Source organism: Oculina patagonica, chromosome 4, assembly GCF_052425735.1.
Source record: "Oculina patagonica isolate OP01 chromosome 4, crgOcupat, whole genome shotgun sequence".
In the NCBI taxonomy this organism is placed as follows: domain Eukaryota; kingdom Metazoa; phylum Cnidaria; class Anthozoa; order Scleractinia; family Oculinidae; genus Oculina; species Oculina patagonica.
In genome coordinates this window covers 1,778,095-1,804,960 of record NC_135761.1, presented here as the reverse complement: position 1 = coordinate 1,804,960, position 26,866 = coordinate 1,778,095, and the positions used below count along the sequence as shown (strand labels likewise).

At 40.4% G+C, this 26,866-nt stretch overlaps 1 protein-coding gene, 1 long non-coding RNA gene and 2 pseudogenes across 4 annotated transcripts in view; 2 read left to right on the top strand and 2 right to left on the bottom strand.

Annotated features, from left to right (window-relative positions):
* The first annotated feature begins 12 nt into the window (after positions 1-12).
* On the top strand, positions 13-11,367 carry LOC144649118 (uncharacterized; annotated as a pseudogene). Its single transcript, XR_013569837.1, has 6 exons — positions 13-324; positions 4,091-4,176; positions 4,441-7,063; positions 7,837-8,136; positions 8,208-8,427; positions 10,371-11,367. The product of XR_013569837.1 is annotated as an uncharacterized LOC144649118 (transcript).
* A 41-nt stretch (positions 11,368-11,408) lies between these two features.
* LOC144649075 (dual specificity protein kinase shkE-like) lies at positions 11,409-15,237 on the bottom strand (annotated as a pseudogene). The gene is made up of 2 exons (XR_013569821.1): positions 12,965-15,237; positions 11,409-12,571 (listed from the first exon to the last, which is right to left on the bottom strand). The product of XR_013569821.1 is annotated as a dual specificity protein kinase shkE-like (transcript).
* A 3,420-nt stretch (positions 15,238-18,657) lies between these two features.
* LOC144649117 (E3 ubiquitin-protein ligase TRIM45-like) lies at positions 18,658-25,090 on the top strand. The gene is made up of 5 exons (XM_078508572.1): positions 18,658-19,250; positions 21,503-22,373; positions 23,352-23,630; positions 23,706-23,907; positions 24,145-25,090. Exons 1-5 carry the CDS (start codon positions 18,678-18,680, stop codon positions 24,242-24,244), a joined length of 2,025 nt encoding a protein of 674 aa, XP_078364698.1. The 5' UTR covers positions 18,658-18,677; the 3' UTR covers positions 24,245-25,090.
* Positions 25,091-26,434: 1,344 nt separating this feature from the next.
* Positions 26,435-26,866, bottom strand: part of LOC144649122 (uncharacterized) — a 111,941-nt gene continuing 111,509 nt past the window's right edge. The window contains exon 3 of the long non-coding RNA XR_013569841.1: positions 26,435-26,535. This is a non-coding gene — a long non-coding RNA (uncharacterized LOC144649122). The remainder of the gene's footprint in view (positions 26,536-26,866) is intronic.

Sequence of the window (26,866 nt, the reverse complement as noted above, 5' to 3'; positions counted from 1 at the left end):
GAGTGGCTTGGTTCCAGTCTCACTCTCGTGTTTTTCTCGGAACTGAAAGCGTCACATTAGATCTTGATTTGTATGCTTCTCCCGTGGAATATTTCGCCAAAATGTCAAGCATTTCAGACCGGTGTCATTCCAATGGACCTGAATTCCAGCTCCTTGAACAGGAGCAAGCGGCAAGAAGTGTTGTGGTATCGAACATAGCTCCACAGTCTACGGAGGGAAGTGTTACTATTCATTTCCAGAAGAGAAAGAATGGCGGCGGTGACATTGATCACGTATACATTCCGAAGAAGGGAACAGCCGTCATCACTTTCGATAGCAGCGAAGGTTTGTGCACTTTTTGTTTTATGTAAGCTTTTATTTGAACGAAATTTACCGAGGAAATGTTAGCTGTACTATGTTAGATTTTTGACATAACTCTCTTCCGGCTTCTTCCGTCTGAACCCAAGTGCAGCGAACTCAAATTATCGCATATGTGTCACACATCTCGAGGAGACACAAACAACAAAATCACTAACTTTAAAATCCAGTATCTTAAGTCCAGTTCCAAAACAATAATACTTTTCAGCTCAAGTGAAGCAAGAAAAAATGATAATAAAGGCTCGATTGTTTTTTACTTCCCGGGGGAGGAGAGGGTAGTTGTGGCTTTAATATGCTGAGGGTGGGAAATGGTTTGACATTTTGAGTGGGCTTTCTCTTACCCATTTACAGATTTTTCTCTTGCAAACCTTTGATCGACTGAGCTGAAAACTAACTGACCCACTACCTGATATATAGGGAGTTGAACATTATGACCCATCTCTTTGCTTAAAAATTTATTATTAAGAGACCAATCATTTCTTTATCATCTGTTAGGGGTTGGAAGTTTTTTATTTGACATCAGCTGTTATCCCCAACATACACCACTCTCAGTAGCGGATCCAGACCTTCAGCTAAGTGGTGGGCCCAATCATCCAGGTCCTGGAATAAGGAGGGGGCCCGCTCTCGAAAATAATTTTTCTTGGCCCTTCGGGGCCACTTTTTGGCCAAAAATAAGGTGGGCATCTGGGCCCACCAGGCCCCTCCCCTAGATCCGCCACTGACTCTAATTGTCCTTTGTGGACACTGCAGCTCCATGTACATCTTTTCCCATTTCTTAGCACACCAAAGAATAATGAATTTCTCACTTCTTCTACTAGTATTTTGTAAGTTTCCACATATTTGTGTGTAAAGTCCATGGGGAAATTTAGACACAAACACATGCGTAAACTACAGAAGTATATACAAATTTATAAACAATTTTTGAAGAGTTCATATTTTTATACAGAAATTGATAACAGAAACTGCAACCACTGTTTATTATTCACATTTCCAATGTGTTTGAGGAATTTTTATATTTGGGCCTTCTGAAATTGCTAGAAGTTCATAAAAAACTGTTCACTTCAAGAAATTTTTAAATTTATACTGATGAATACAACTGATAATTTTCTTGGAACTATAACAGTTTAAAGTTACTGAAGATGACCCACCCCCTACTTGTAAATTAAAACTACATAACCCACCCCTTTTCAAGGGCTCAAAAACTGATGACCCACTCCCTTTTTGCGCCAGCCCACCCCTCCCCCTACTCTCCTTATTGACCATTCCCTAAGGAGAAGGCCCTTGATATCAAGTTACCTGTAATAGTCTGTAAATATTGATAGATTATGGGGATTGGTGCAATGCATGTTGGAGTTTCGTTGGCTTGTTTTGTGCTCCTGGCTAGGCTGTTGTTGATGTTGGGTGGCTTGGCATTTGTTTGATTCTCCTTGTTACCTTCTGTATTGTATTGTGTTTCTCTGAGTAGCTTCCATTAACAAATATAAGAAACCGCCCCCCCCCCTCCTCCCGCCCATCCCAGTGGGATGTAAATAAATGAATTGCCCCTGTGATAGAGCATGGTGATGTGTACATACGCTGGAAATGATTTAAATTGGATTCCACTAGGGGGAGGGTCGGGATGGGGAGTACATCAAGTGTCATCCAAGTTGTGCGTTAGTTGTGGAGTCAGCTTTAAGGTAACTTTTGATGCGATAATGTCTACTCCTGGTAGATACCAACTAATGATCTGCGACCTTGGCATTAAAACAGTTTTACCCTCAGACGTACAAGCAAATTCATACCCCCACCATCGTACAAGATGGGGGGGGGGGTGGGGGGCGGTGGATGGAGTTTGTTGGCCGTGACGTCATTAGAGCCGCCATCTTGGATCCGCCATCTTGGATGTCACCATTTTTAAGCGATGACGTGTAACTGATGACGTCATCGCTTAAATGCGGGCAGCCCATCGACAGGATCTGTTTAGCGCAATTGAACAGAAATCAATTTTAACTTAACAGGAAATTGCTGCGTAGAACACAAGAGCAAAATATACTCCCGTGCAGTTAGAATGGTTCATCACAATGGTGTATAAACGATAGAGACTAATTTTATATGATGGGATCTATTAGATTTAGTAGACAGAAATTTCTAATTCTTATAATTTACAGGGCCGCTGTGAACAAGAGACCGTTTGACCTTTTTCGCAACTTAAAACCTAGCTCCCGCGTATCGTATGTCGTTTATCGGAAGTCACGCAATCTTTGTTGTGACAACATAGGGAAATCTAAAAAAAAATTAAAATATAAAATAAAATATTACTGTTGTGCAATTGAGCAAATCTACGAAGAAAATGTATTCTTAACTTTGCATCCTTGGCCTGTAAATTCATAACTACTGTATTTATTTGAATTCCATCAGATCCTAACAATACTACGAGTTTATACAATCACTGACATTGCTTCTTAGGTTTAAAAAATGTAAGCTGCAGTTGGATAACAGTCTTTATCACGCACAAGGTGTCGCCTACTTTCATTTACGTTAAGTTTTTGACAAATTTCCTCAAAATTATGTGAGACTCCTTGTGAAACGTCATCGCTTCTGCATGCATTGCATGCATCGCTTTTACATGTCATTTATCTTAGAAAGTCAGAAAATAACGGAACTTGATGCAAAATCAGGCCAGAATGCTTATGGAATGCAAACACAACAAATCGCACAATTCTCTTTCAAAAAACTGGAAAAAATAAAGGACAATGTTAAAAATGACGATTTTTGGCCAGACCTACTTGAAATTATGACGTTGCTATGCATGGACACATGGCTGACATATCAAAATTTCCGCAAGGGATGAATGAACAGCAACTGGAAGGTTCAGCATTGTAGAGTAAAGCATCTTCTCAAAATTTCGAAACGCCTTACAGGGGGGGGGGGGGTGCCATCCACCCCTCCCTTGTACGTCCGAGGGTTAACCTTTTCCACGAAATTTGTTTTCTATAATAAAATGGCCGGTATAAGGTCTCGCTGTGCTTGTGTGCAGAAGTAAAAACGTTTTGATCATTCTACACTTAAAAATACCGACCGCCTTTAGTCAAACAATACAATTAAGGTAAATGAGACCTAGCAACTGAGCTGTATTTATACCTAGCAAAATTCGTAAATCGTACGGTGACGTTTTGCTACTTGTTTATTGTATGTATTTTACAACGGCCATATCCATTTGAAACGAGGAATGATAGACGAAAGATTAATAAAATAAAAAAGAAAAGTACACACCTCTCTACGATTAATCAGGACGTTTTAAACGGTTCAGCTATAGTTGTATGCCGAAATGTCCACAACAAAATAGAGGGCATGTGCATAATGTTCGCTTTAGAATAAAACAAATATGTACGAGGCTCAAAATGGTTAAAAACATTTGAAAGGAAACTCCATTTTCCACTTTAAATATATTAATCATCTTTTTAATTGTTGTAAATAGTTGTACATAGACATTTTAGACTAGAGTAAAATTTGCCAGTAGAGTGTTCCTTGAAACTTGACAGTTGTTTTAACTGCCATTCATAAAATTACTAGTACCAGTCTAACTGGTGGTTTTGCCCCTCCACCATATTTCCCACGACTACAAGGTTGTCTTTTAATTATAAAGTGCGTGTATATGGCGTTCGCAGTTAATGTATAGGATGACTGATTGCTACCAAAGATTCAACTGCACGTGCTCTCTTCGATTAATGTTCTTTTTCCCTCACCTGTCTAGTTGTGAAAACGGTGCTGAAGCATTCTCACAAACTTGAGGGATCAACATTGAAGATTCATCGATTTATTCCAGATGATCCGCCGGAGGTAAAATCGGAATCTCAGTTTACGTGTAATTTTCTCTCAGAAGTAAAAAAGACATAAATTATACATTTTTTCAGATATACAAAAATAAAATTTGCTTAGTGAAGAGGAGTATCACCGTTAATTGTAAAATAAACTTCTTGAATAATTTTGTCATCTGTTTTCTAAAGTTAAATTGTGGAGAACGTGAGTACATTTGCAGTTGGATTGGAACAAATTTATCACATCTAGTAATAATCATTGCACTGTTTCTTTCTATTGTTTTAGGTTTTTCAGCGAGTAAAGGCACGTGTAAACTTTGATGGGTTCCAGCTATCACCTCAAGAGTTGCAGAAAGCGCTCAAAATTCTAGAGGAAAAGACGGAAGTTGAATGTCGCGGCGTTTCTCAAAAGGAATATGTTCTTTCTGGAACGTTTAACCAGATTAAAAGTGCGCAAAAGCTTCTTCAAGACATTTTCCATCGACGCGCCTCAGTTCCACGGCAATCGGAGGGAGGGAACGAAACTTTCCATTATGGTGATACCACACAGACCCAGCAAAACTCGTCGGAAACGTGGGACACTGAAGCCGTTGACAATGTCGACAGCAAAGATCCCAACAGCTTTGAGGTTCAGCCACAGTTCATGAAACTTCTTAAACGGGTGTACAAGACAGACCTCCAAGACATAGAAGAAAAATATGGCGTGGAGATCGTTTGGAGTGAAAACGCAACTCACGTAAAACTGCATCCTAGTAAAATACCGAACAATCCAGACAGTTACCAAAAGGGATGTGATGCGTTTATTGATCTTTATCAAATCGTTTTTCCGAACATGGGCCGAGAAGAAGTAGAACTGAATAATGCCGATGTTAGAGCAGTTGAGGTGATTAACTCCGTGGAAACTGAGAATGATGTGGTCATTGAAAAAGTAGGAAACAAGTTGGTGGTCTATGCAGAAAAGAATAAAATTATCCGTTCGCTGCAAGCCTTGAGGGAAAAGCTTGGATTACCACAAGGCGGCGCCAGAAAGACCAGACGCGGTCAAAGAAGTACGAATCTTGGTGCTCGAGACCAGAACGAGACATCCCAGGAAGATCGTTTTCCGGCATCACAGGCACCGTTCTTAAAGCAGCTTCTAAGAAATGGAGTGGAATTTCTCTCTACATCAAAGCGATATAACTGACGAGCAAGTGGATGCCATAGTCAATGCAGCCAACGAGTGGCTTCAACACGGCGGTGGTGTGGCAGCTGCAATAGTGCGCAAAGGAGGTCGCCAGATAGAGGATGAGTCGAGAGGAATAATGTCACAGAGACATAGGCGGCCGCTTAATGTAGGCGATGCCGTATATACGAGAGGTGGCAATCTCCCTTGTCATTTTGTGATACACACAGTTGGTCCAAGATGGAATGACTATGATAGAAAGAAGAGCATTTCACTTCTTCACCAAGCATGCTTGGAAAGTCTTCGTCTTGCCGCGCAGTTGGAGCTTTGTTCCATTGCCCTTCCAGCTATTAGCTCTGGTATTTTCGGCATGCCTAAGACCATTTGCGCTACAGTAATGTTCGATGCAGTGGAGGAGTTTAGCTCAAGCACTGACGCCGAATTTAGCACTCTCCGTGACGTGCGTATCGTCATCATTGACGACGAAACAATTAGTTTCTTCCGTGAAGAGTTTGTTAAGCGTTACACTTCTCAAGAAACGTCGCCAACAAAACCAACACACCAGGAGCGTCCATCTACTGAAGGACAAAAGGAGGTTCTTCTGCCTCAAACGCCACAGTTGAGCCTCCTTCCTTTTCCTCAGATAATGAACTACTTGAGGAACAATCCAAGAAAAGTGGGGAAAACGATGAAGTCGAGACACCAAATGAAAGCGTTGGTCCAGACAACGAGAGCGGTGACCACCATAAAGAGGTGCTCGATAGAATTAAGGAGGTGCATCCTTCCAACAAAAATATTCCAAGTACAAACAAAGCTAGTCCGCCCACTAGCATCGAAACGCCAGATGTGGAAACTGAAGCTAATGGTACAAACGAAGAAGCAGGCTTAAAAGCCTCTGCTTCAGTGAAAAGCTCCGAGCTGTTAAAAATGAACACTGCAGCTAGACCAGCGTCCGGCAGAGGAAGAGGTGTTCTTGCGGCTAATTTGTCTGGAAGACCACATAGAAAACCAGGTTCTAAATCAAATGGAGGCACACAGTTACAAGAAAAGGATAAAACAGAGAATGCTAACGCTGGAAGAGGAAGAGGCATGACGCATGCTGCTGGAAGTTTCTCGCCACCTGGTCTTACTGTGACAGGTGAAGGAAAACTTCTTGCACGAAAACTCGGGAAACAAGTAAACGACGATCTGAACATTGATCCTGGTGAATCAATGAACGAAAACAAAGAAGAAGAGAAGAAGGAGTCCATTGAGGAAGTTTTGAAGGAAGAGAATGAAGAACCAAAACACAACAATCAGAACATTGGTGAAGGCAGGTTGAATGATGAATGCCCCCATGGACACTCAAAAGATGAGAACAATTCTAATCACTCACAATGGGACCGAGATGCCGCGTCCGGGACCAGATTATCGCCTGATGGTGGAATTACCGAGTCGCAGGATACCGAGAAAGAATCACCTCAGATATCTGCTACTGACAATAACAGTAAACTTCCCAACAATGAGAACAAACCCAATCAAGGCGAAAACGAGACAAAAGCAAGCAAGCAGGAACTTGACCAGGCAAGTTCCGACGCAACAGACAATAAAACAACGCATCCCAAACGTCCATTACCTTCTAATCAGTTGGAAACGTCCTACGTAACAAAGGAAGTAACACCAACAGCTTCATATGAAAGCGTCAACGACCCAGATTCCATGGAAGAAAGACAAACTGGTGAAAACAGCATTGCACGCCCGGACGGAGGTAAAAAGACATTCTTTTTATCGTTCTATAGTAAGATACGTAAACACATATTGCTGTTGCTGAAGCATTTAACACTAATTGGGCAAGTTTTGAATGTTTTATCTGTTGTAGGTTTGACAGTAGGCAAGTCTGATATCAGCTGGTTTTATGTGTTCATGCCAACAAAAATACCTTACTTTATCTACCTATTAGATAGTTTATTAAGATCATTTTATAGTATTTTATGGGACCAATACTTGCTGCAGTTATGAATGTAATTACGCTTGACACTTATGGTAGCCAACGAGCCCCCACTGGGCTTTGCACAAATTTTTACAGGTCGGTTGCCTAGAAGTAAAAATAAAAACGTACAGCAAATGCTGCACCACGGCCAAAACTTATATTCACCCACCAGCGACACGATGTATTGTTATTTTCTGGATAAGGTTTACATTTGCCAATGACTCGAGAAAGATTGGAACTAACAGTACATTTTGACTAATCGATATTTTGGAGGAAAACCCTGGATGAACAGAACCTTAAAATTTCATTCCATTTCCCATTTTCCGAATGGTTTTGCCAAGTGAAAATGCCTGACAAATAAAATCTAAAGAAACACGATTGGTAGGTATAACGCCCTCAGATCAGTGTTTAAATTTACGTTTGGTCTATCAGTATGGTAACCATTTTAAAGTATGATAGCACAGATATAAAACGAATCTGAATGTTCTATAGACTGTCTAGTCAATCAGAGAGAACTTATTAGCCTATATATATATACCTTACTTTTACAGTACCGCCCTACGAGATGCAAAGAACTCATCAACAAAGTGAACCGAATTGCGCCATGTGCATGAATCTAAGCAAGGATCCTGTTTACCCACTGCAATGCGGTCACTCCTTTTGCAAGTCCTGTTGGAAAAGGTTTGTTGAGAAGACGAAGATCTGTCCAAATTGTAAGCAGGAAAATCTTTTTCGAGGAAACCAACCAGTTGGGTACATGACATGGAGGGCAGAGTCACATAGTTCACTTCCGGGGTACGAGGAGTGTGGAACCATTGTCATAACCTTCAACTTCAAGGGAGGAATTCAAGGTAATGAATCAATTTTGTAGGAATGTACGTTTGTGTTTATTTCGATTGAATTGTAAAGCACTTTTTTGTAGGTCCAGAGCATCCAAATCCAGGACAGTCTTACTGTGGTTTATTCTGTACATCCTACCTCCCTGACAGCCCAGCAGGACAAGAACTGTGCAACCTGTTGAGAATGGCTTTTGATTCACGGTTGATATTTACCATTGGAAAGTGTCCCGCTACAGGCGAAGAGGATAAAATTGTGTGGAATGGCATCGAACTGAAAACGAGTCGTAGCGGAGGCCCAGCCAAGTAAGGTTTTTGTCCATGAAACATATATAAGACTAGGACATACAAGGGGCTCGATTTGTGTGTGGGGGGGGGGGGGGGGTGGTAAATGTTGGTGTTGCGGAAGCTACATCCTCGGAGACCCAGGGGCAGTTAGTGGGGGCGACGGGCAGCTTATCGGGACAACGGGATTTTCGGGCGAAAGTTTACAACATAGAGCGTAACAGCCCCTGGGCACTTTGTCTTACCGAACCAGTTCCAGAAGCGTTTGAACTCCTTCCTCCTGATTGGCCACAAAAATATTTTTGTGGCCAATCAGCGACGAGGACCGGCCAGGAGACTCTGATGTCTTCTTACACGAAGTTGTTTTCCTCATAGACTCGTCGTGGATGCCGGCTGCCCATCAATCGGATGCTATTACATTGAGAGTCTCAGAAAAAAATAAGCCTTAGACGACTGCCAGTTCTACACTGTTAGTTGCGCGCTTTTTAATAGTTATTCGAGTAAAAAACAATTCTTATTATTTTTCTCGGTCGTTGCCCGACTTCTGGAACTTGCCACGGTCTGGGTACTTCACTGCACGGGCCACGCGTTAGCGAAGATATCGCTGTCGTCACCTATTGTTATTTTGTTGCCAGCTTGACAGTTAAAACAAAGGGTTTTTGTTTAATTTGTTGGATATTTAAATAACAAAAATAAAACTTATAAACAAGAGGTGCTCGCGTATAGCTTTAAAAACTTTTGGTTTCCTTGCGCTATGCTACATTTAACAAGTGACCATTTAACATATTCCCAGGCCTCGCTGTTTTTTTTTTTGTTTTGCTTTTTATCTGAGACCCACGTAGTATCATCCGATGGACGGGCTTAACAACAACGACGAGTCTATGAGAAAAACAACTTCGTGTAAGAAGACTTCAGAGTCGCTCTTCTGGTCAACCTCGCTGATTGGCCACAAAAATATTTTTGTGGCCAATCAAGAGGAAGGAGTTCAAACGCTTCTGGAACTGGTTCGGTAAGACAAAGTGCCCAGGGGCTGTTACGCTCTATGTTGTAAACTTTCGCCCGAAAGTCCCGTTGTCCCGATAAGCTGCCCGTCGCCCCCACTAACTGCCCCTGGGTCTCCGAGGATGCGGAAGCTATTGTTGGTTAGCTCTTTTGCTTTGGCTTGAATGTTGTTTATTGTCCTTTACATCATAATATGACGTAATACAAGAAAACTGCCAAGAGGAAACTGCCCTTTTTCTTGTTAAGGTGTCTTAACAAGAAAACGGAAGGGAAATCCGTCAACCCCCTCTCCTCTCCACCTCCCCCTCCCCCCTGCACGGTCGTGGGTATAATAAGTTTGCATGCACGTTCGAGGGCTAATATTTGTAAACCATTGAAACTTCCTAGAAAGTTCAGTAGGGCTGGTCTAGTTTGACTTAGCTTTTCACTTTATTTGAAAAGTATCCAAAATGCACAATTCGCGTTGCAAGTATTCAAAAATGAGGCCGGTCTCTCTCATTCTTCCCCTTTTATACTTCGCCAAATTCTGATTCACTTTAAACTGGGGCTGAAATGAAATACGTACGGTTTCCGCTGAATAATATTAATCCGTTCTTGCTTTTAAGTTTCTTTATGTTATTACATTAACTAGGTGGAATGCTAGTCAATCATAGGACCAGCATTTGATAATCGGCCGGCATTCATTAAAACTCGGGGAAGAGAAACTGTGATATTAAAATATTACTAACAAAAACGCAGCCTCAGAACACTGGTCGGTGCTTGAACCGGTCCGTATCGGTTAAAGGATCACTAGAACAACGCTTGCACTCTCGAGCTCTTAAAATAACCAGCTGGCCATCGCACCTTGTCAATTCGTACACAAGGGCTTGGTAAAATAGTGTACGTGCTCATTTTTATACAAACAATCATAGCCACCATTACATGAAGCCTAGATTGATCCTTTGCTTTTATTACCTTTGCAGTTATGGCTATCCAGACCCTAGTTACCTTGACCGTGCAAAGAGTCAATTGGCTGAAAAGGGAATTACACAACTGCTTGGAGAACCTCTTCAATAGATTAGTTTTAGAAGTAAGTAGATGCCAATTTTTGAATGAGTGCCGTATAGCCAAAACCAAAGTAATCACTCTGGCCAATCAAAAAATACACAGGTAATCTAGTGAACAATCAAAACTCGAACTAAGTACATGAATGGCCGACAAATCGGGTAAAAGTGAGTGTGTGAGCTAGTCATGATTTGTTTTGGTTTTACTTCTGATTGGTTGAGAAAGTGGCGCGATTTTTTCACAAAGTGTAGTAATGCAAAACCAAAACAAACCGCTCTATTAGATCCATATACGAGGTTTACAGTATCTAAGTCACTGTTAGGCTACAAGGATAGATTCCAGTCGGGAAAATTATCTTTATTTCTGAAGGAGCCCACAGTTTTTGTCATAGACGCTATAAGAAGCATGTCATATTCCTATCGATTATCTATCGCAATTCCAAATTATAAAAATAAGCACTTAATATACAACATAAGCAAGGTCCTGTAAGACTGAAGGATGATTTTTTTTTTTGTATTATGTATTAAAATTAGAGGCCGTCTAACAAGCCATATCAAAAGATTCCTACTAAAGTTACGACTTATCACTCACTTCTTGCCTCGTGCCGACATGTGTGTTTAAGGTTTTTGTTCTAGAGTTTTTGTACTGACATATAAAGAACAGCATTTAGTAGAATTGTTATATCCTACGAAGTTCAGTTTAAGAATGTTTAATGAGTAATAGACAGCAATTTGCAACTTTTCTTTGTACCTTATTATAGATCAAGGTAGGCAGATTATAAGGTAGGAGCTGATCATGTCAGTAAAAACGTCTTGCTTTGAAACTAAATTCTCTCAATAAACGTTCGCTAAAATGTATGTCGAATAGTAAGGAGAATTGTAACTTGCATGTTAGGAATAAAAGTGTTCAGGGATTTTGGTACTCTTCTTGTATAGCATAAAGAAGGCAAGGCCGAGAAGCGTAATCATTGTAAAAAACAAGTTTTGGTTTATTACAAAAAAAATTTGATTTAATACAATATTTCGGCTCTATTACAAAGTCATAGTCATGTGATGTTAAAATTTTTACAAGGGGAAACTTAAATATCTAAGGCATGTTGATGTTACGTAATAAAGTATAGAAATATTGGTAATCAGAGAAATAGTTTTAACTCTCTAGAGGCTCTCTTGTATAGGCCCAGATAAATTTAGGCTTAAAAGAACACATTTAGTTATTGTTGAAATGTTCACATTAAAAACTATTTGATTGTCAGGGTCAAGTTTGATGTCCTTTTAATTTTATGTTCAATCTCCCTGCAATTTCACGGCCCTGGTCTACTTCCATATAACAGGAAGACACTTATGGACGTAATCAATAAGTGATGTACTAAAAATTCTGGCAAACGGTCAGGGGCACAAGTTCCAGTTGATGGCTGAGCCCGCGGTTTCTTTAATGACGTTGCTAAGCAACGTGACGTATTCTTGTACATTATGCTTGCTAACTGTTTTTGGCTTGCGCTAGTTTTTGATTGGATAAATGAAGAATATGAAATTCGTTGAGTGCTTAAGAGATCGACAAAACACGACACTTATTCCCTCGCTGCTTAGGGACTACACTTTTTCCCCCTTAATTTTTCTTTTTCGTTTTCTTTCTTTTGTATCTTTGCGTATTAAAATCTTCACAATGCGCAGGCTATATAAAATATATACCAGCTATCTTATTTGTTTGCTTTTCCATATGTATCTTCTAGGGACAGTAATAAGAATTGTTCCCAGGGATATACAATATATTGCGACGAGAGTCGCCTATTTATATCTTGTAGCGTTCCAACGCATTCTTATAGGTACAAACGTTTGCATCTTTACGGAATGAACTCCTATTACGGGTCCTTTTCAGTTCACACTCGAAACAAAGTTCTTACAAGAGACGATACTCCTGTGGTTCTCGTGGGTCCTTCCAACTCACTTATTACCTCACTCATGGCCGGGCGTACCTCGGGGTTTCTTTGAACACACCGCTGAATGAGCCTTCGCAAGGCACCATTAGTTACCTGGCCTATCTGATGATGGACCTCTCGGAGACTCGGTAGTTGTTTAATGCACATTTCACACAACAGAACACCAAAACTGTAAACGTCAACCTAGAAAAGGGGATTGTTAGCATTAGTCCTCTTAGTCAGAAATACTGTAATGTATATTTCTACTACAAACCCATTCAATTAAACGTCAGCAACCTCGAGAATAATCTCCTGAAACGGCGTGAGACTTCTTTATTTCACATCACATCGATGGAGTACGCTGACCAAAATATTTATTTAGGCACATTGATTAGCAATCTATTATTAAATTTTGTCTTCGCTACAGGAAATGACATCCAAAAGCCCTTCGTCTAGCTACGTTTTTCTTTGTCTTAATACGAAGAAATAAAAGACAAATAATTTTCTTAAATTATGTTACCTCGTACACAGGCTCAATAGGATTAATCTGTGCTTACTTTCCTTGATGTTAAATCTAAAAGCTTCTCTATTACGTACCTTTGTTGACTGTTGGGCATCTGAAGTGAGCGCTTCGGGTGCAGAATAAATTATTGACCCTGGTTGCAAAGTGGTACATTGACGAATGAAATTTGCCGATCCAAAGTCAGACAGCTTGGCTCTCCAACACTCATCTCGTCTCCATAGTAACACGTTGGCGCTGCTGACATCTCGATGTATGATGGGAAGAGGCTTGTTAAGGTGAAGGTAATTTAATCCTTTAGCGACGTCCAAGGCCAGGCTGACAATCTCCTCTTGATTTAACGCTCGCTGGAATAACAGGTGCCGTAAACTAGTGTCGAGTAATTCAGTGACAAACAAAGGACTTCCATCGTCGTTTGTAGCGCCAATAAACTGTAAAAGATTCGGATGACGACAGCAGGACGCGATGCTCATTTCTCGTTCAAAAAGTCTGAGATTATGATCAGAGAGTATCAGTTCATGAATTTCTTTGACAGCAACTTGACAGCTACGAAATGTGCCCTCGCACACCTTGCCCCATCCCCCTCTGCCTAAAACGTTTTCACTCAAAACAACTTCCTCTCGTTGGATAGTCCAGTCACGTGGTTGATGATGCCGGTGCTCAGCAAATGCGTCCTGTGCTGCAGACAAGTTTGATTCCAATTGTCCTTCGGTGGAAGTGTGCCTGTTCCTTTCTTCTTCCATTTGAAGTCGTAAGTTCCTCAGTCTTTCTTCTAGGGCTGTCTTCTGCTGGCGCTCTTCTTCTAACAGACGCTGTTTCTCTCTTAGAGCGGTGTCTTTGGTTTCTATCTGATCGGAATAAGAACCTCTGATCTCGTAAGGTTTAATTCTTTGTCAAATGCACATTGTTGTTCACCTATCATTCTCTCTTGTTCGTTTATAATTGTTTCCTTTTCGCTTAATTCCTGTTCTGTCGAGATGCGCAAGTCTGTCGAGATGCGCAGTCTTTCTACAATCTCGTCACGAGCAGTTCTCGCTTGACTTAATTCCTCTTCCACTCTAGTTCTCGTTAGTTCCTCTTCAGATAATCTTTTATGTAGTTCATCTATTAATGTATCTTTTTCTCTTATCTGCTTCTCTTTTGTGTTGAACAAACGCCTTTCGATATTCAGCGTTCGTTGCGTCTGTACAAGTTTATTTTCCAATCTTTCTTTCTGCTCTTCAAGTATAGTTATTTTTAGCTGCTCTTCGCCTACAGTTTTCTCCAGTTCGTCTACAATCGCCCCCTTTTCCTCTAACTGATGCTCTCTTGTGTTGCGCAAACATTTTTCGTTTTCCAGCGTTCGTTCCATCTGTGCAAGGTTGTTTTCCATTTTTCCTTTCAACGCATTACGATCAGTTCTCACCTGTTTTAGTTCCTCTTCCATTTTAGTCGTTATTAGCTCCTGTTCTTCAAAACGCTTCTGTAGCTCGTCTAAAACGGTTCCCTTTTCTCTTAATTCCTGCTCTCTCACACACCGAAAAGAAATCTCGTTTTCCAGCGTCCTTTCCACATGAGCAATTTCATTTTCTAATCTTTCTTCCAGCTCTTTATGAAAGGCTCTGCCTTGGCTTAGTTCCTCTTCCACTCAAGCTCTTGCTGACTGCTCTTCACTTAACATTTTCTGTAGTTTGTCTACAATCGTTTTATTCCCTCTTAATTCTTTTTCTCTTGTGCTGCGCAGGCATATTTCGTTTTCCAGCGTTCGTTGCATCTTTGCAAGTTCATTTTCCAATCTTTCTTTTACCTCTTCACAATTTGTGCAGCCTTGGTTAAATTCCTCTTCCACTCCACTTCTCGCTTGTTTTGCTTGTTCTATCTTTTCATTTAATCCATCTTTAGTTCGTTCCTTTTCTCTTAATTGATTCCCTGTTGTCTCCGCTAACTTTAAGACCATTTTGTTGCCGACTGCTTGACGCATTTGGGTAAGCAACTTATTTAATCTTTCTTCTAGGTCATTACAGGAACTTCTCACAACCCTTGACTCCTCTTCGAATCTCGTTCTCGCATGTTTCTCTAGGCCTAACGATTTCTGAAGTCCTTCTACAATTGTTTCCTTTTCTCTTAATTCCCGCTCTCTCGAGTTGCGCAAACATATTTCCTGATCGAGTGTTTTACGCATGTGCATAATTTCATCCTGTAATCTCTCTTCTTTCTCTTTACAGGCACTCGTCGTATGCATTAATAGGTCTTTTCACTTCTGCTTTTAATTCCACTTCTGTCTCACCGTGATAACCGTCGTTTACTTGAGACCCGCTCCTAGGTTGTGGCTCTTTTCTTTCCATCCCGTTAAAATTAAATACAGCTATTCCACCAGATTGATTTATGAATAGGTATGTTCTCTTAATGTTCTCTTTGTCATAATATTTACTTAATTCCAGTTTTTTTACTTGACGTACTGTATGTTCTTTAGTGGATTCCGAAGTTTCCCATCAAAGCTTTGCGAATACATGCAGGTTAAAAGGTCTAAACAAAAGTAAAAAAAAATACTAAATTTATAACAAAATTACTTTAAATCCAGGTTAAGTTTCACCATAAGCGTCGTTTTATAACGTAGCAAGCTTTTTTTTTAAATTAAAATTTGATTACAGCAATATTAATAAACATCCAAACAGTGCAGAAAGTTGACATTGAGTGCAAAAAGTTGAAAATGAATTGATTGACAGGAAAGTCGGAGAGCGCGCTCAAACAAAATGGCGGCCGCTGCCGGAGGGTTTGAGAGGGCAAAAACATATAGATTCATGCAAAGTTTGACCAATTTAACGAGCATTATAAGTTATATAGCGGTAACTAAAGTATATTATAATGTATAGCAACCGGACGTTTGTTCAGAACAAGAGAGGCACTTTACGACTACTAAAGCTATACCAATTAAGGATTTTCTTACACGACAGATAACAAGCATAAATTGAAGTTGCACATTTCAGCCCATACCTGTATAACTGAATGAGCATAATGGTACCTGATAATACATGACACAACGTTTTAAAATTCCGTAGCGGTATCTGGATTTTACAAAGCCCGGCAACACCGTATTTTTTTAACAACGAATCGGAAAGGTGAGCGACTGAACCCGTCTTGGCAGTGAAGTTTTTGAATGTGAATTATTAACAAGTAATCACATGATTTTTCTCGTGCAATTTGGGATAAATCAGCACTCGTTAATTTTTCAAAGACTACTAATTGCCTTGCCTTTGGTTAGTCTTTTTTTACCTCTATACATATTTCAAAGTGAACCCATTGACTCTCAAACGTGCAAAATAGCGCACGGAGGGATCATGGTCATTGTAACAGTTGTGACGTCATCACTGGCAGTATATATTTGGATTTTAAAAAGAGTAAAAGTCTTGCAAAGCATGCCTCAACAAGCCCAATGGTATGAACTGAGCCAATTACCTTCCCCATAATTGAACTTTTCGTTAAAAATGTCATAATTTTCTTCCACGTTAAGAAGGAATTTTTCGCAACGCGCAAGAAGGCGACTCAAAATAAAGGCCAATCAGAAACCACGAAAGAAAGTCTACAGAGGAAAAGAACGGGTTCTGACCTTACCTGGTCTCAAAACTTTGTTTTGTGCACGTGCAATAGGAAATATTGCATCAAAGTGGATGTGATGTTGGTTTTCAATTTTTAATGAGGCTTTCAAGAGTATGGCTTCAATCTTTCAAGATTGTAAAGTTTATATTGTACCGTAGAGAAAGCGTCATTGTTTTACGGCGGAATCCGCGATAAATTCGATTTTGCACGAAGTGCCTGAAGAATTGCATCATGGGATACTATTCGACCGTCGTAGATCTAGACCCTGCAGTGTGAAATTGTCGTTTTTTGGAAAAAATCCGAGCAAAATTTTCATAGAGAAAAACAGGAGGACTGATAGAAGAGATTGTCTTAAATAACATCAACTCTCGTTGCGAGTACCATTGACTCTGGTATTGGTTTTACTTTCCACATAATTCAAACACTAAGTTCGAATGTAATTCAAACACTGAGTTTGAATTGCATGGCTGTAATTATTGACGCGTGACCGAAACCTCTGTTGGCAGTGTGGTCGCCATGTTGAAATAAAATGTTTGCATGATTTTGGAAATATTCCAGTCTTCATTTATCTTAATCGATTGTCGGAAACCCTAAGTAGCCAGCGGCGTTCAAACCGAACACAGAAAAAACTGAGCCGTGTATTAACATAGCGGATTTATATACTTTAAAATTAATAATTTGTTAAGTAAATCGATCAAACTACCAAAACTACTTGGCTAAATAAGAAAGATATGAAAGCTTAAAATCCTGACCTCCAATCTGTCCAAGAACGTCTATTTAATCACTACAACATCTTATAGCCTTTTTTTGGATTAATGCAATTAATTATGACAGGCATAAGCTGTATAAACCTTTTTAGGGTAACGGGGAGGGACGGTCTTGTCTTCTTTACTTTTCTCTATTTTCGAATCTCTACATAACGCCACTAGACCATATAACCCACGCTCCAGAGTCATGTAGTCTACATTCCGAACAAATATTGTTGATATTGTGTGACGATTTCTTAATATTACCAGCCTGTTCGAATTTTTTTTTTCTTTTTTTGCTTGGGCATTGTGTGACTTTCTTCAATGCAGACTTCAGACACAGGCTTACAGTCCTAGGTTTGTGTGGTCACAGATTGCCACTATATCTAAAAGCCGTAAAAGCCGATGTTATGCAAGTTAGATACTTGCAATAGCATTAAGGGAAAAAACTTGAATAATTACATTGGAAATTGCAAGCTGTGGCCACAAATGTCAGACTAAAAACATAGCATGTGCATCAGACCTGCAGATTCACACTCCGTTTAGTCTGATTAGCGCTACAACTAGTCTGAATAACGCTCTAGGAAGCCTGAAAGCGTTCCAGTTAGCTTGTTTACGGCCTGTGTTTGTCACGCGCCGCTTAGTTTTCACATGCACATGAGTTGCCGTGCTCGATTTTAACTTCTTGAGGCCATTAACTCTTGTTTGGAACAGGCTTACAAACACTATATACTGCATTATATCTTACCTTTAGGGCTGTCGTCGAATGATATTTATGTACTGTGGCTCCTGTCTTTACCGATTATCGCACGGTGCTGCTGTCACCGCCGCCATTTTTCTTTATCGCAAATGAACACTCGGTGGTTTAGTTCAGTTCTGCTGTTTGACTTAACTATCGCCTGAAAAACAGTTTCACATACGATAAATACTACTTTAAACCCAATCAGGCTGATGTTTATGTTACTGTTGCACCTAAAACGCCGAAAACTGACCCGCCGTTATTCTGCATGTTCTGTGTTGCAATTTTGTCGGTCACGGTATTTCTGAGAAACTTAAACAGGAAGTTGCTCGACTTCCGGGAATCCCACAGGAAATGCAAAAGATTTCCCTCCGATAATAGTTACGTAGAATATTATAATTATTTCTAAGCAGTTTGAAGAAAGATCATTGGATTTAACCAGGGGGCATACGTTATTTTTTATTTCTGGAAAATGTGCATACAATTTTTGGGTACACAAAATTGGGAAAATTCCTTTGTCCCAGGTCCCTGGTTTCCTGAGAGTTGCTCTATTCCTTTTTACCCACGATTTTTTTTTTCGCCTTTCTCTTTTTTTTCCTTTTTTTCTTTTCTCCCCCCGTTCGCGCCGCGTTTCCCGCGTTTCCACCCCTCTACAACTATGCGCACAGGACTGCGCACCAGTAACACTTCCGAGAAATTGCTTTTTCTCGATGGAGATAATTCAAAGTCATGGCTCAAAGTAGGAGCTTTTTCGACGATGTTAAAAGGGAATTAGAATGTTCTGTGTGCAAGGAGCAGTTTAGTGGAATTAACGAGCCGAAAATACTGAAATGTCTTCACACTTTCTGCAAATCTTGTCTGGAAGCTTGGTTACGACAGCAGGGTGGAGGAGCTTTGAGTTGCCCTACTTGTCGTCAAATTACAGAATGCCCGAACAACAACGTCAGCAGCCTTCCATCCAACCTGTTTTACAAGCAGATGGTTGACATTGTGACGGCTTACAGCGGGCAAGAAGATTCACCATACTGTGGAAACTGCGACGAAAGGAAGTCGTTGAAGTTTTATTGCTCCGAATGTAACTTCTTCCTATGCGAGGAGTGCGCCTGGGGGCATAAAAAGTTTAAAGTTCTTAGTGGTCATCATGTTAAAGAAATTGGAAACTTCAAGCCAAGCGATGCACAAGATTACGCTCGGAGATTAAATGCTTGCAAGCAACACAACGACGAAGTGAGGTTCTACTGCGAACAGTGCGTGATCTGCATTTGCCGTGACTGCGCCATATTGGAGCATCGAGACCACAACATCACACCCCTCTGTAACAGACCTGGTGAAACCCGACCTGGTGGGTTATTTTGCCCTCCCTGGTGGAAATTTGACCTCCCTGGTACCTGGTGATTATCTGAAAAATCCCTGGTCAATTTTATTTCTCCTTGGTGAAGAATTGTGTTAACCTGGTCAGGAAAAATCAGCCAAAATCTTTATAAACAAAAGAAAACGACGCGCGGCAAAAATATTATTTACTATTTAACTCTAACTTGATGTAAATATAGCAAAAAGTAATTGTTATTTTTTTTTCTATTGTTTTTGTCGCTTGTTCTGCTGTCATGCACGTCTGCTGTCATGAAGAAAAAACAGATCTGTATCCTTTTCTGTATGTAATACGAGCTTGTGAATAATTTAGAGCGATTTGAACAGCCCGCGCGGCTCAAAATAAATGTGTAGAAGTATTTTTGATCCAGCTTTCTACAACATTTTATCGAATAACTACGCAGAGGATTATCAGCTTAACCGACATAATTCTTGGTGAGTATTGAGGGGCTTTTTTCCCGTCGCTTTAGCAGCCTTGAGCAGTTTGGGTAGCCTGCGTGGCCGGCGCTTCGCGCTCGAACTCCCCTTCTCCTTCCCCTTTGAACGCCGGCCACGCAGGCTACAGTTTGGGAGGCGTTTGATGCATAAAATGTCGTGTTTAAAGCATTGTAGCCCGCCGACAGAATGTTATGCAAAAAATACGATAGTTATTCAAGTTCGATTCAAGTACATACAAGACCGGGACAAGATCATTCAAGCGGCGTATTACGGTAAATTTTAATTAAGCTGCCTCAAATTGTAAGTACTGTCTAAATATTACTTTGCGTAGCTTTCACCTGCATGAAATTATTGATGCCTTGCTGGAGGACTGCAGTCATCATAACGTATTTTTCCTTCCTCGCTTAATCCGAAAAAGAGACAATTTATTCGACCTGTAAAGTATATAAGCAAACGATTTTCCTATTTTGACGTCTTTATTCTTTGACCTTCTGAAAATGGAAAAACGAATAAGGGCCGGAATTTTGAACATTTTGCAACATTAACGGTAAACGGACCGTTTAAATTTAGGGACTGGTGGGGTGGGGGTGGATCAATAGTTTTTGAGCCCTCGAAAAGGGGTGGGTTATGTAATTTTGAACTACACGTAGGGGGTGGGGCATCTTATTTATTAACTAACTTTAAATATATCAGTATATAAAACTGATAAATTTCTCCAAATGAACATTTTTAAATGAATTTCTAGCCATTTCAGAAGGCCCAAATATAAAAATTTCCCAGGGGGAGCAAACCCCCTGACCCCCCTAGATGGCTTTTGATCATAACATCAGGTTTGCCTGTTTTTCTTCGACCTGCATAGAATCACGCTCAGCTTTTAGCCTTTTAATACCAGTAAATTCAAACTCTTTGCAAATATGGATGATGGACAGTGGTTTTAGTTTCTGTTATCAATTTCCGTATAAAAATATGAACTCTTAAATAGTTGTTTATGAATTAATATTGCATACACAGTTTCAGTTTTCGCATATGTTTTTGTCTGGACAAAAATACGGAGCCTTGGTATTAACTGAAAAGTTCGAGAAATAATGGTGTTTTTTAAGTTTACTTTAAGCTGCCTAGTTACATATGAAACTCCCTTCAAAACTCACGAAATGTTATTTCTGCATGTATAATTTTCAAAGTTTCCAGGGGAGGCATGCCCCCTGGATCCCCAGTAGGTTACATCTTCGGCGTTCACGTTTCAGATCTTTGGCGCTCCGAAGAACCGTCGTTTTAAATCATGCGTATAGGCCTGCTAAGAACTGGAAAAGTAACATGCATCTAGAGGAATCATTTTAAGGCGATAACGTCAGTCCATCGCCTTATATAATAGACGGTCGATTGCGTGCCGTGTATGATACTCTGATCGACAACAACGTGCTAGAATTGCAGAAGATTTCAGGAATACAACCCCGGCGACTGATTCACGTCCAAGTGCGTATTGACAGTGTCAATAGTATGATAACTCATTGGCTCATTGTGACAATTACATTGCGGATCTAGTGGTGGTAATAGAACGAAGAACGCTCGGGGATCGCAAAACGGCGCGTTTGCCATATAACGCGAATGCTTAAAAGGACTTTTATCATCACCCTTACCTGGTGAAAAAAACTAATCAACCTGGTGGATATTTGACTTCCCTGGTCGATTTTGGTTAAAAACCTGGTGGAAAATCAGATGTCACCAGGTCTGTTACAGAGGGGTGTAACATCGTTTCCCTTGACAAAGGACTGGAAAAGAAGAAATCAGAGATTGAGATTAAAATGCGGGCGGTCCAGGCAAATGTCCCCTACTTGAGAAGCGAGATTGAGTCGATAGAAAAGCGAAGATTAAGAATGAATAACAGTATCGAGCAAGCAACAGAAGAAGTCCACAGAGCAGCAGAACGCAACATAGAATTAATTCGCCAGCATGAAGAATGCGTGACCGAGCAGCTAATGAAGCACAAAGAAACTTCCGAAACTGCATTTTCAAACACAACGACCGGCTTGGACGCAAAACTAATTGAAATACAGAGCAGTTTGGACTTTGGCAACGACGTTCTTGAACGTAATAATTTACCAGAGATTTTAAACGTCGAAGAAGTTCTAGAACGAAGGTTTCAGGAACTTTTGGAGCCTTGTGCAGTGAGCACGAAGGTCAATTTATATTCTGTGGTCAAATACGTCCCAAATGACTTGTCATCCCTGAAAGATTCACCGGGAAAGTTATTTACCACCAACACCGAGCCTTCGTTATCACTGGCTGATGGCAAGGGACTGACAGAGGGAAGAGAAGGCGAAGATTGCACTTTTACAGTAATAACAAAGGATTCACAGGGTGAGAATACTTATAGTGAAATTGACGGATTTTGCGTTTGCATCAAATCTCAGCAGACGGGGACAACCTTGAAAGCCAACATAACAGACTCGCAGGATGGCTGCTATAAAGTATCGTATAAACCTGAAGTTGCAGGAGAGTTTAATGTAGACATAACAGTGGCAGGCGAAGCTATCAAGGGCAGTCCCTTCCAGTTGAAGGTGAAAGAACGAAAGCAAAAAAGAAAAGGAAAAAAGAAAGAAAAAAGCAGAGAATCCCCAGGTAATTGTTTTTACTCCTGATTAATTTGATTCATTTTCACACCATTAGGCCTTTCCAAAAACATGCCATAATACTGTTCAATGTACAGGTTAACCGTTAATCCTCGCATCAACGTAATAAATATTTTAATCTGTTTGCAGTTTTAATAGAATACTTAAAAGCAAGCTTTGACTTGTGTGTGGCGTCTGGCTGGAATAAAAAATAACCGTAAACGCTTACTTCAGATTTTTAAGGCCAGTAGAAACTAGGTTGCAAATTGAAAGCAGGGGTAAAACCAAGGTGACCAGTACTTATTTCCTTAATGCAGTAGTTATGCTAATTAGTGAGAGAAGTTGTTGCAAAGCACGTGCAGCTCGTGCGAAGAACAAATGCATACCTCCGGAATTCATGGTATAATATTAGAAAGAGGCCTATAGAGGCGCGCGTGGTGAAAAATTTGGGCTCCTGCCTGAAACACAGTAAGATTTGCTCAAATCCCAGTTCCCATTTTACCCCTTAAGGCCCCTCCATAAACATTTATAAGTTCTCACATCACTGGTAATTAAAAGTTTTTACTCGAAAAAAGTGAATAAATTTGGACTCAGTGATGACCTACTCTTTTTGCTTATCACCCAGTGAATAAAATAAATTGGTATCCGAAATATTCCAATGAATTAAACAAAAACGTCCATTCTTCCTGTTGGGAACAAGAATACCATGAATACGGCGTTGTGACATTGAACACTTCCACGTTTGGCATTTCTCTTGTGCTTCTCTCGTAGTGAGGCATTCACATGCTATTGTATTCACATGCTATTCCTTACCCAGTCCCTCTTATTACTATCAGCTTGCAGAATCACAACTGTGACATGCAGTTAAGCAAAGTCCGGCACAGCAACAACAGTACGCTGACTCACTTCGGCGACGACTCAAAATCTATTTCGTACTGAGGGTCCGTACAGACACCAACTTTACCAAACAATCTCTTACCACTTTCAGATCAGGAACAGCTCAGGGCCATTCACGACCAATCAGAGTGCTGCTCGTGTTCGAATGAAAACAAAGAGGCTGTTTACCCATCACAGTGTGGTCACCACTTTTGCAAGTCCTGCAGAAACAAGCTGAGGCTCTGTATTATGTGTGGACAAGACATGGTAATTCCAGGAAATCAGCCAGCTGGACACGTGACCTGTAGGACTGACTTAGAGCACTCTCTCCCAGGGTACGAAGACTGTGGGACCATAATAATTGGTTGCAACTTTGACAAAGGCATTCAAGGTACTTTGGTTAAGTTATCTTTCTTCTTGTTTTATGTATTCCATTTAACATGAAATATACTGACCTTTATCGTAGGTCCAGAGCATCCCAATCCGGGGTTACGTTACTGGTGCTTATTCTGCACTGCCTACCTCCCCAACAACCCGGAAGGACAGGAAATGTGCAACTTGCTGAAAAAGGCTTTTGATGGACGATTGCTATTTACAATTGGAGAAGAGAATACCATCGTATCTAACGGCATCGAACTGAAAACGAGTTCAAGTGGAGATTCAGCCAAGTATGTGTGTTGCCCGTGTTTAACTGTTTTTCCTACGTTCAACAAATTGGCATCGATCTTTTTACACATCTGTTTCCATACCCTGCCAGGAGGAGGGGGGGGGGAATTTCACATTGTCGAATTAAGATTTCCATACCAGAGGAAATCTGTCCACAAATATGTAGCTATCAATTTGCATTACCCACGAGTGGCGTAAACAGAAATGGTTTAAAAATGTATTTTTTTTTCTCTATACAGGTGCGGCTATCCCGACCCAGGATATCTTGATCGACTTAAGAGCCAACTGGCAGAAAAGGGAATAACACAACTGCACGAGCTCGGGACAACTCTTCCATGATTATGTACTGTATTTAACATTAATTTACAACTCTCTGCTCGAGCTAGGCTCAGAGCTGTTTTCACTTGAGTATCGAAAGTAGTTCGCGCTTACTTTGGTTTTGCAATCTGCACTTAGTGATTGGTTAAAAAATCTCGCGCCCCTTTATTTCCTATCCAATCAAAACTCAGACGAAACTAGGCAATCGTAACTCGCTCACACTCGTTTTCCCGTACTTCCCGCCGGTAATTTCCTCGAGTTTTGATTTGCTCAATGGATTCTCTGTGTCCTTTATAATTGCCCAGAGTTATTACTTTGATTTTGGTTTTACGACATATTCTTCAAAACCGCTCTATTACCAACTCCTTACTGAAGCTGTTCATTTAGTAGCTATTTAAAACGTTATTCGGCCTCGTTTGTTGATCTCATTTATCCTCTCATCGCGACAACAAGTGAATAGCTCAGATAATAGAATTTTATCTAGGAAACAGTTTCGAGTAACCGGCACTGAGAGGAAAGTAACCCATATTCGCGCGATCGGCTCGATAGGCTAGTTTTAACCGCCGACCGGTTAGCTTAGTTGCTAGAGCTCCGAACTGTCGTGTGGGAGGTCTCGGGTTCGACTCCCAGACCGATCCTACACTCAGGCTCTCAAAATAATTGAGGAGAACGTGCTGCCTTTGTAATTACATCTGCAAGTAGTTAGACGTTCTAGTCTTCTCGGAAAAGGACGATAAACCGTAGGTCCCGTCTCCTGCATCTTAAGTGTTATAATCAGCAGGGGACGTTAAAGATCCCACACACTCATCGTAAAGAGTAGGGCACGAAGTTCCCGGTGTTGTGGTCTGTTCTATTCTATCATGGGTTGGGTGGTGGGGGGGGGGGGGGGGGGTTTGAGATCATACACATGGACGGATAGCGGCTGCCAAAGGCGCCTGATATGCTGATGTCCGGTCTCATCCCATTCTAATTGTGAAGCGCATTAAGCTTTGAAAATGGCTTTATAAGCACCTATGTCAGTCATTCATAGGCTAAAGAACTTAGCGAAATCTGCGGTCATGGCGGCTGCTGTCACGCGGAAAGAATATGAAAACACAAATAGACAATGATCGACGGTTGTTTTTATTTAGACAAAATTGCTTCGTCTGAGCCTTACGCCGTAGGATGCGTCAGAAAAGTTGTTTGGCCACCATTATTCCTGCAGCACTATGTAAGTATAGAATTGGTAACTCTTCGAATGGCCACCTTTCAAGAGAGAGAATTTTTGCAGCAAAAATCAATTGGAGTATTTCAAAGTGTGAATACAAATGAGAGAATTAGAAATGCCAATTTCTGGAATGATTCCAGGTTAGGGCGCGAAAACTGATTTTGCGTTAAGAAATTTCTTTCGAGTCACCTTGGTCCTGATGTATGCGGTAGTGCTAGCCTACATTTTAGGCCCTTCCCTGTAAAATAATTTTCAATGTAGATTTTTAAAGCAATACAGTTCCTGTTAGAGTTGCTTTAAAATGCAATACCGCGATTGGCCAGTTTGCGCCTGATTTTGAAGCGCGAGGAAGATCATAGGCTCTACTTCGGCCGGAACACTATAAGGTTTTTGAATTATTCGTAAGATAGACTACGAGCAGTACCTATTTTTTCGCAGAGTCGTCATTTATTTTTTCGCTTCACGCTCGACGGACTGCGAAAAAATAGGGACTGCTCGTAGTATACTGGTAAGATCACACTGACTGTGTATAAAAAACTTGTCTCAGCTCAGATGATCGCGTCCTTAGGCTGGGGCATAACGCCGTTGGCCTTCTGTCGTACACCAAAAGGTCCAACAACATCGTTCTAAAACATTGATTAGGACGTAGTGGCCGCTGTTTGTAGGCCGCCCTGAAAAAAATGCGTGTGTCTTTTTGACAAGGAAAGTCATTGCTGATTGCATTCTGTAAATACTATAAAATGAAACTATACTGGCTTAGTAGAAGTGATTATTTATAGATTTTGTCAAGATTATAGGGACTGATGCAATATTCACATAGATCTCGTAAAGGGGTTACAACGTATAAAGCTAGTGTACATTCGTTGCTTGCAATTTGTTTTTCACTTTTATATCAATATACCATGTACGCGACCTTGATAACTTGAATATATAGAGAGATCAAAGGGCAGTTACACGTTTCACTACATGAGTCCGATTCTACTCAATGACAGCAATTGATGGTAAAAAAAAATACGTTATATTTTAATCAGTTATCAAGCTAAAGTAAATCAAAGAAATAGAAATATCACAAATCGTAACAAATTATAGAAAATATTTATGTGACCTATGTGACTTATTTATGTGACTTTTACATAGATATGCTGATCGGTTTTGTTTTACAATTTTTTTTTTACAGAGGGCACTTGTACAACGCAACGCTGGTGTCTCCCTCAAAAAAGGTTTTTGATTTTCCATGATGGTTATCAACATAACTAGGCCCTAACGTACCTCTATGCAGACTTTGCATTAAAGCTCGAGTCACTTTTGCGTAAAATAATAATGTTCGTCGTACGGTATGCGTATACTCGAAGTTCAGTGTCCGTTATATCACACTGAAGTTTGTGATCAGTACCAAAGAATTGCTAAAATTTGAAAAATTTGTTATGGATTTGAAA

What these genes read in the sequence shown, in the direction of transcription:
- LOC144649117 (XM_078508572.1), top strand. Translation starts at nt 18,678, where the DNA reads ATGGCTCAAAGTAGGAGCTTTTTCGACGATGTTAAAAGGGAATTAGAA. An exon ending in AAAAAGCAGAGAATCCCCAG is followed by an intron (nt 22,374 to 23,351) that starts GTAATTGTTTTT and finishes TACCACTTTCAG; the next exon opens with ATCAGGAACAGCTCAGGGCC. An exon ending in TCAAGTGGAGATTCAGCCAA is followed by an intron (nt 23,908 to 24,144) that starts GTATGTGTGTTG and finishes TTCTCTATACAG; the next exon opens with GTGCGGCTATCCCGACCCAG.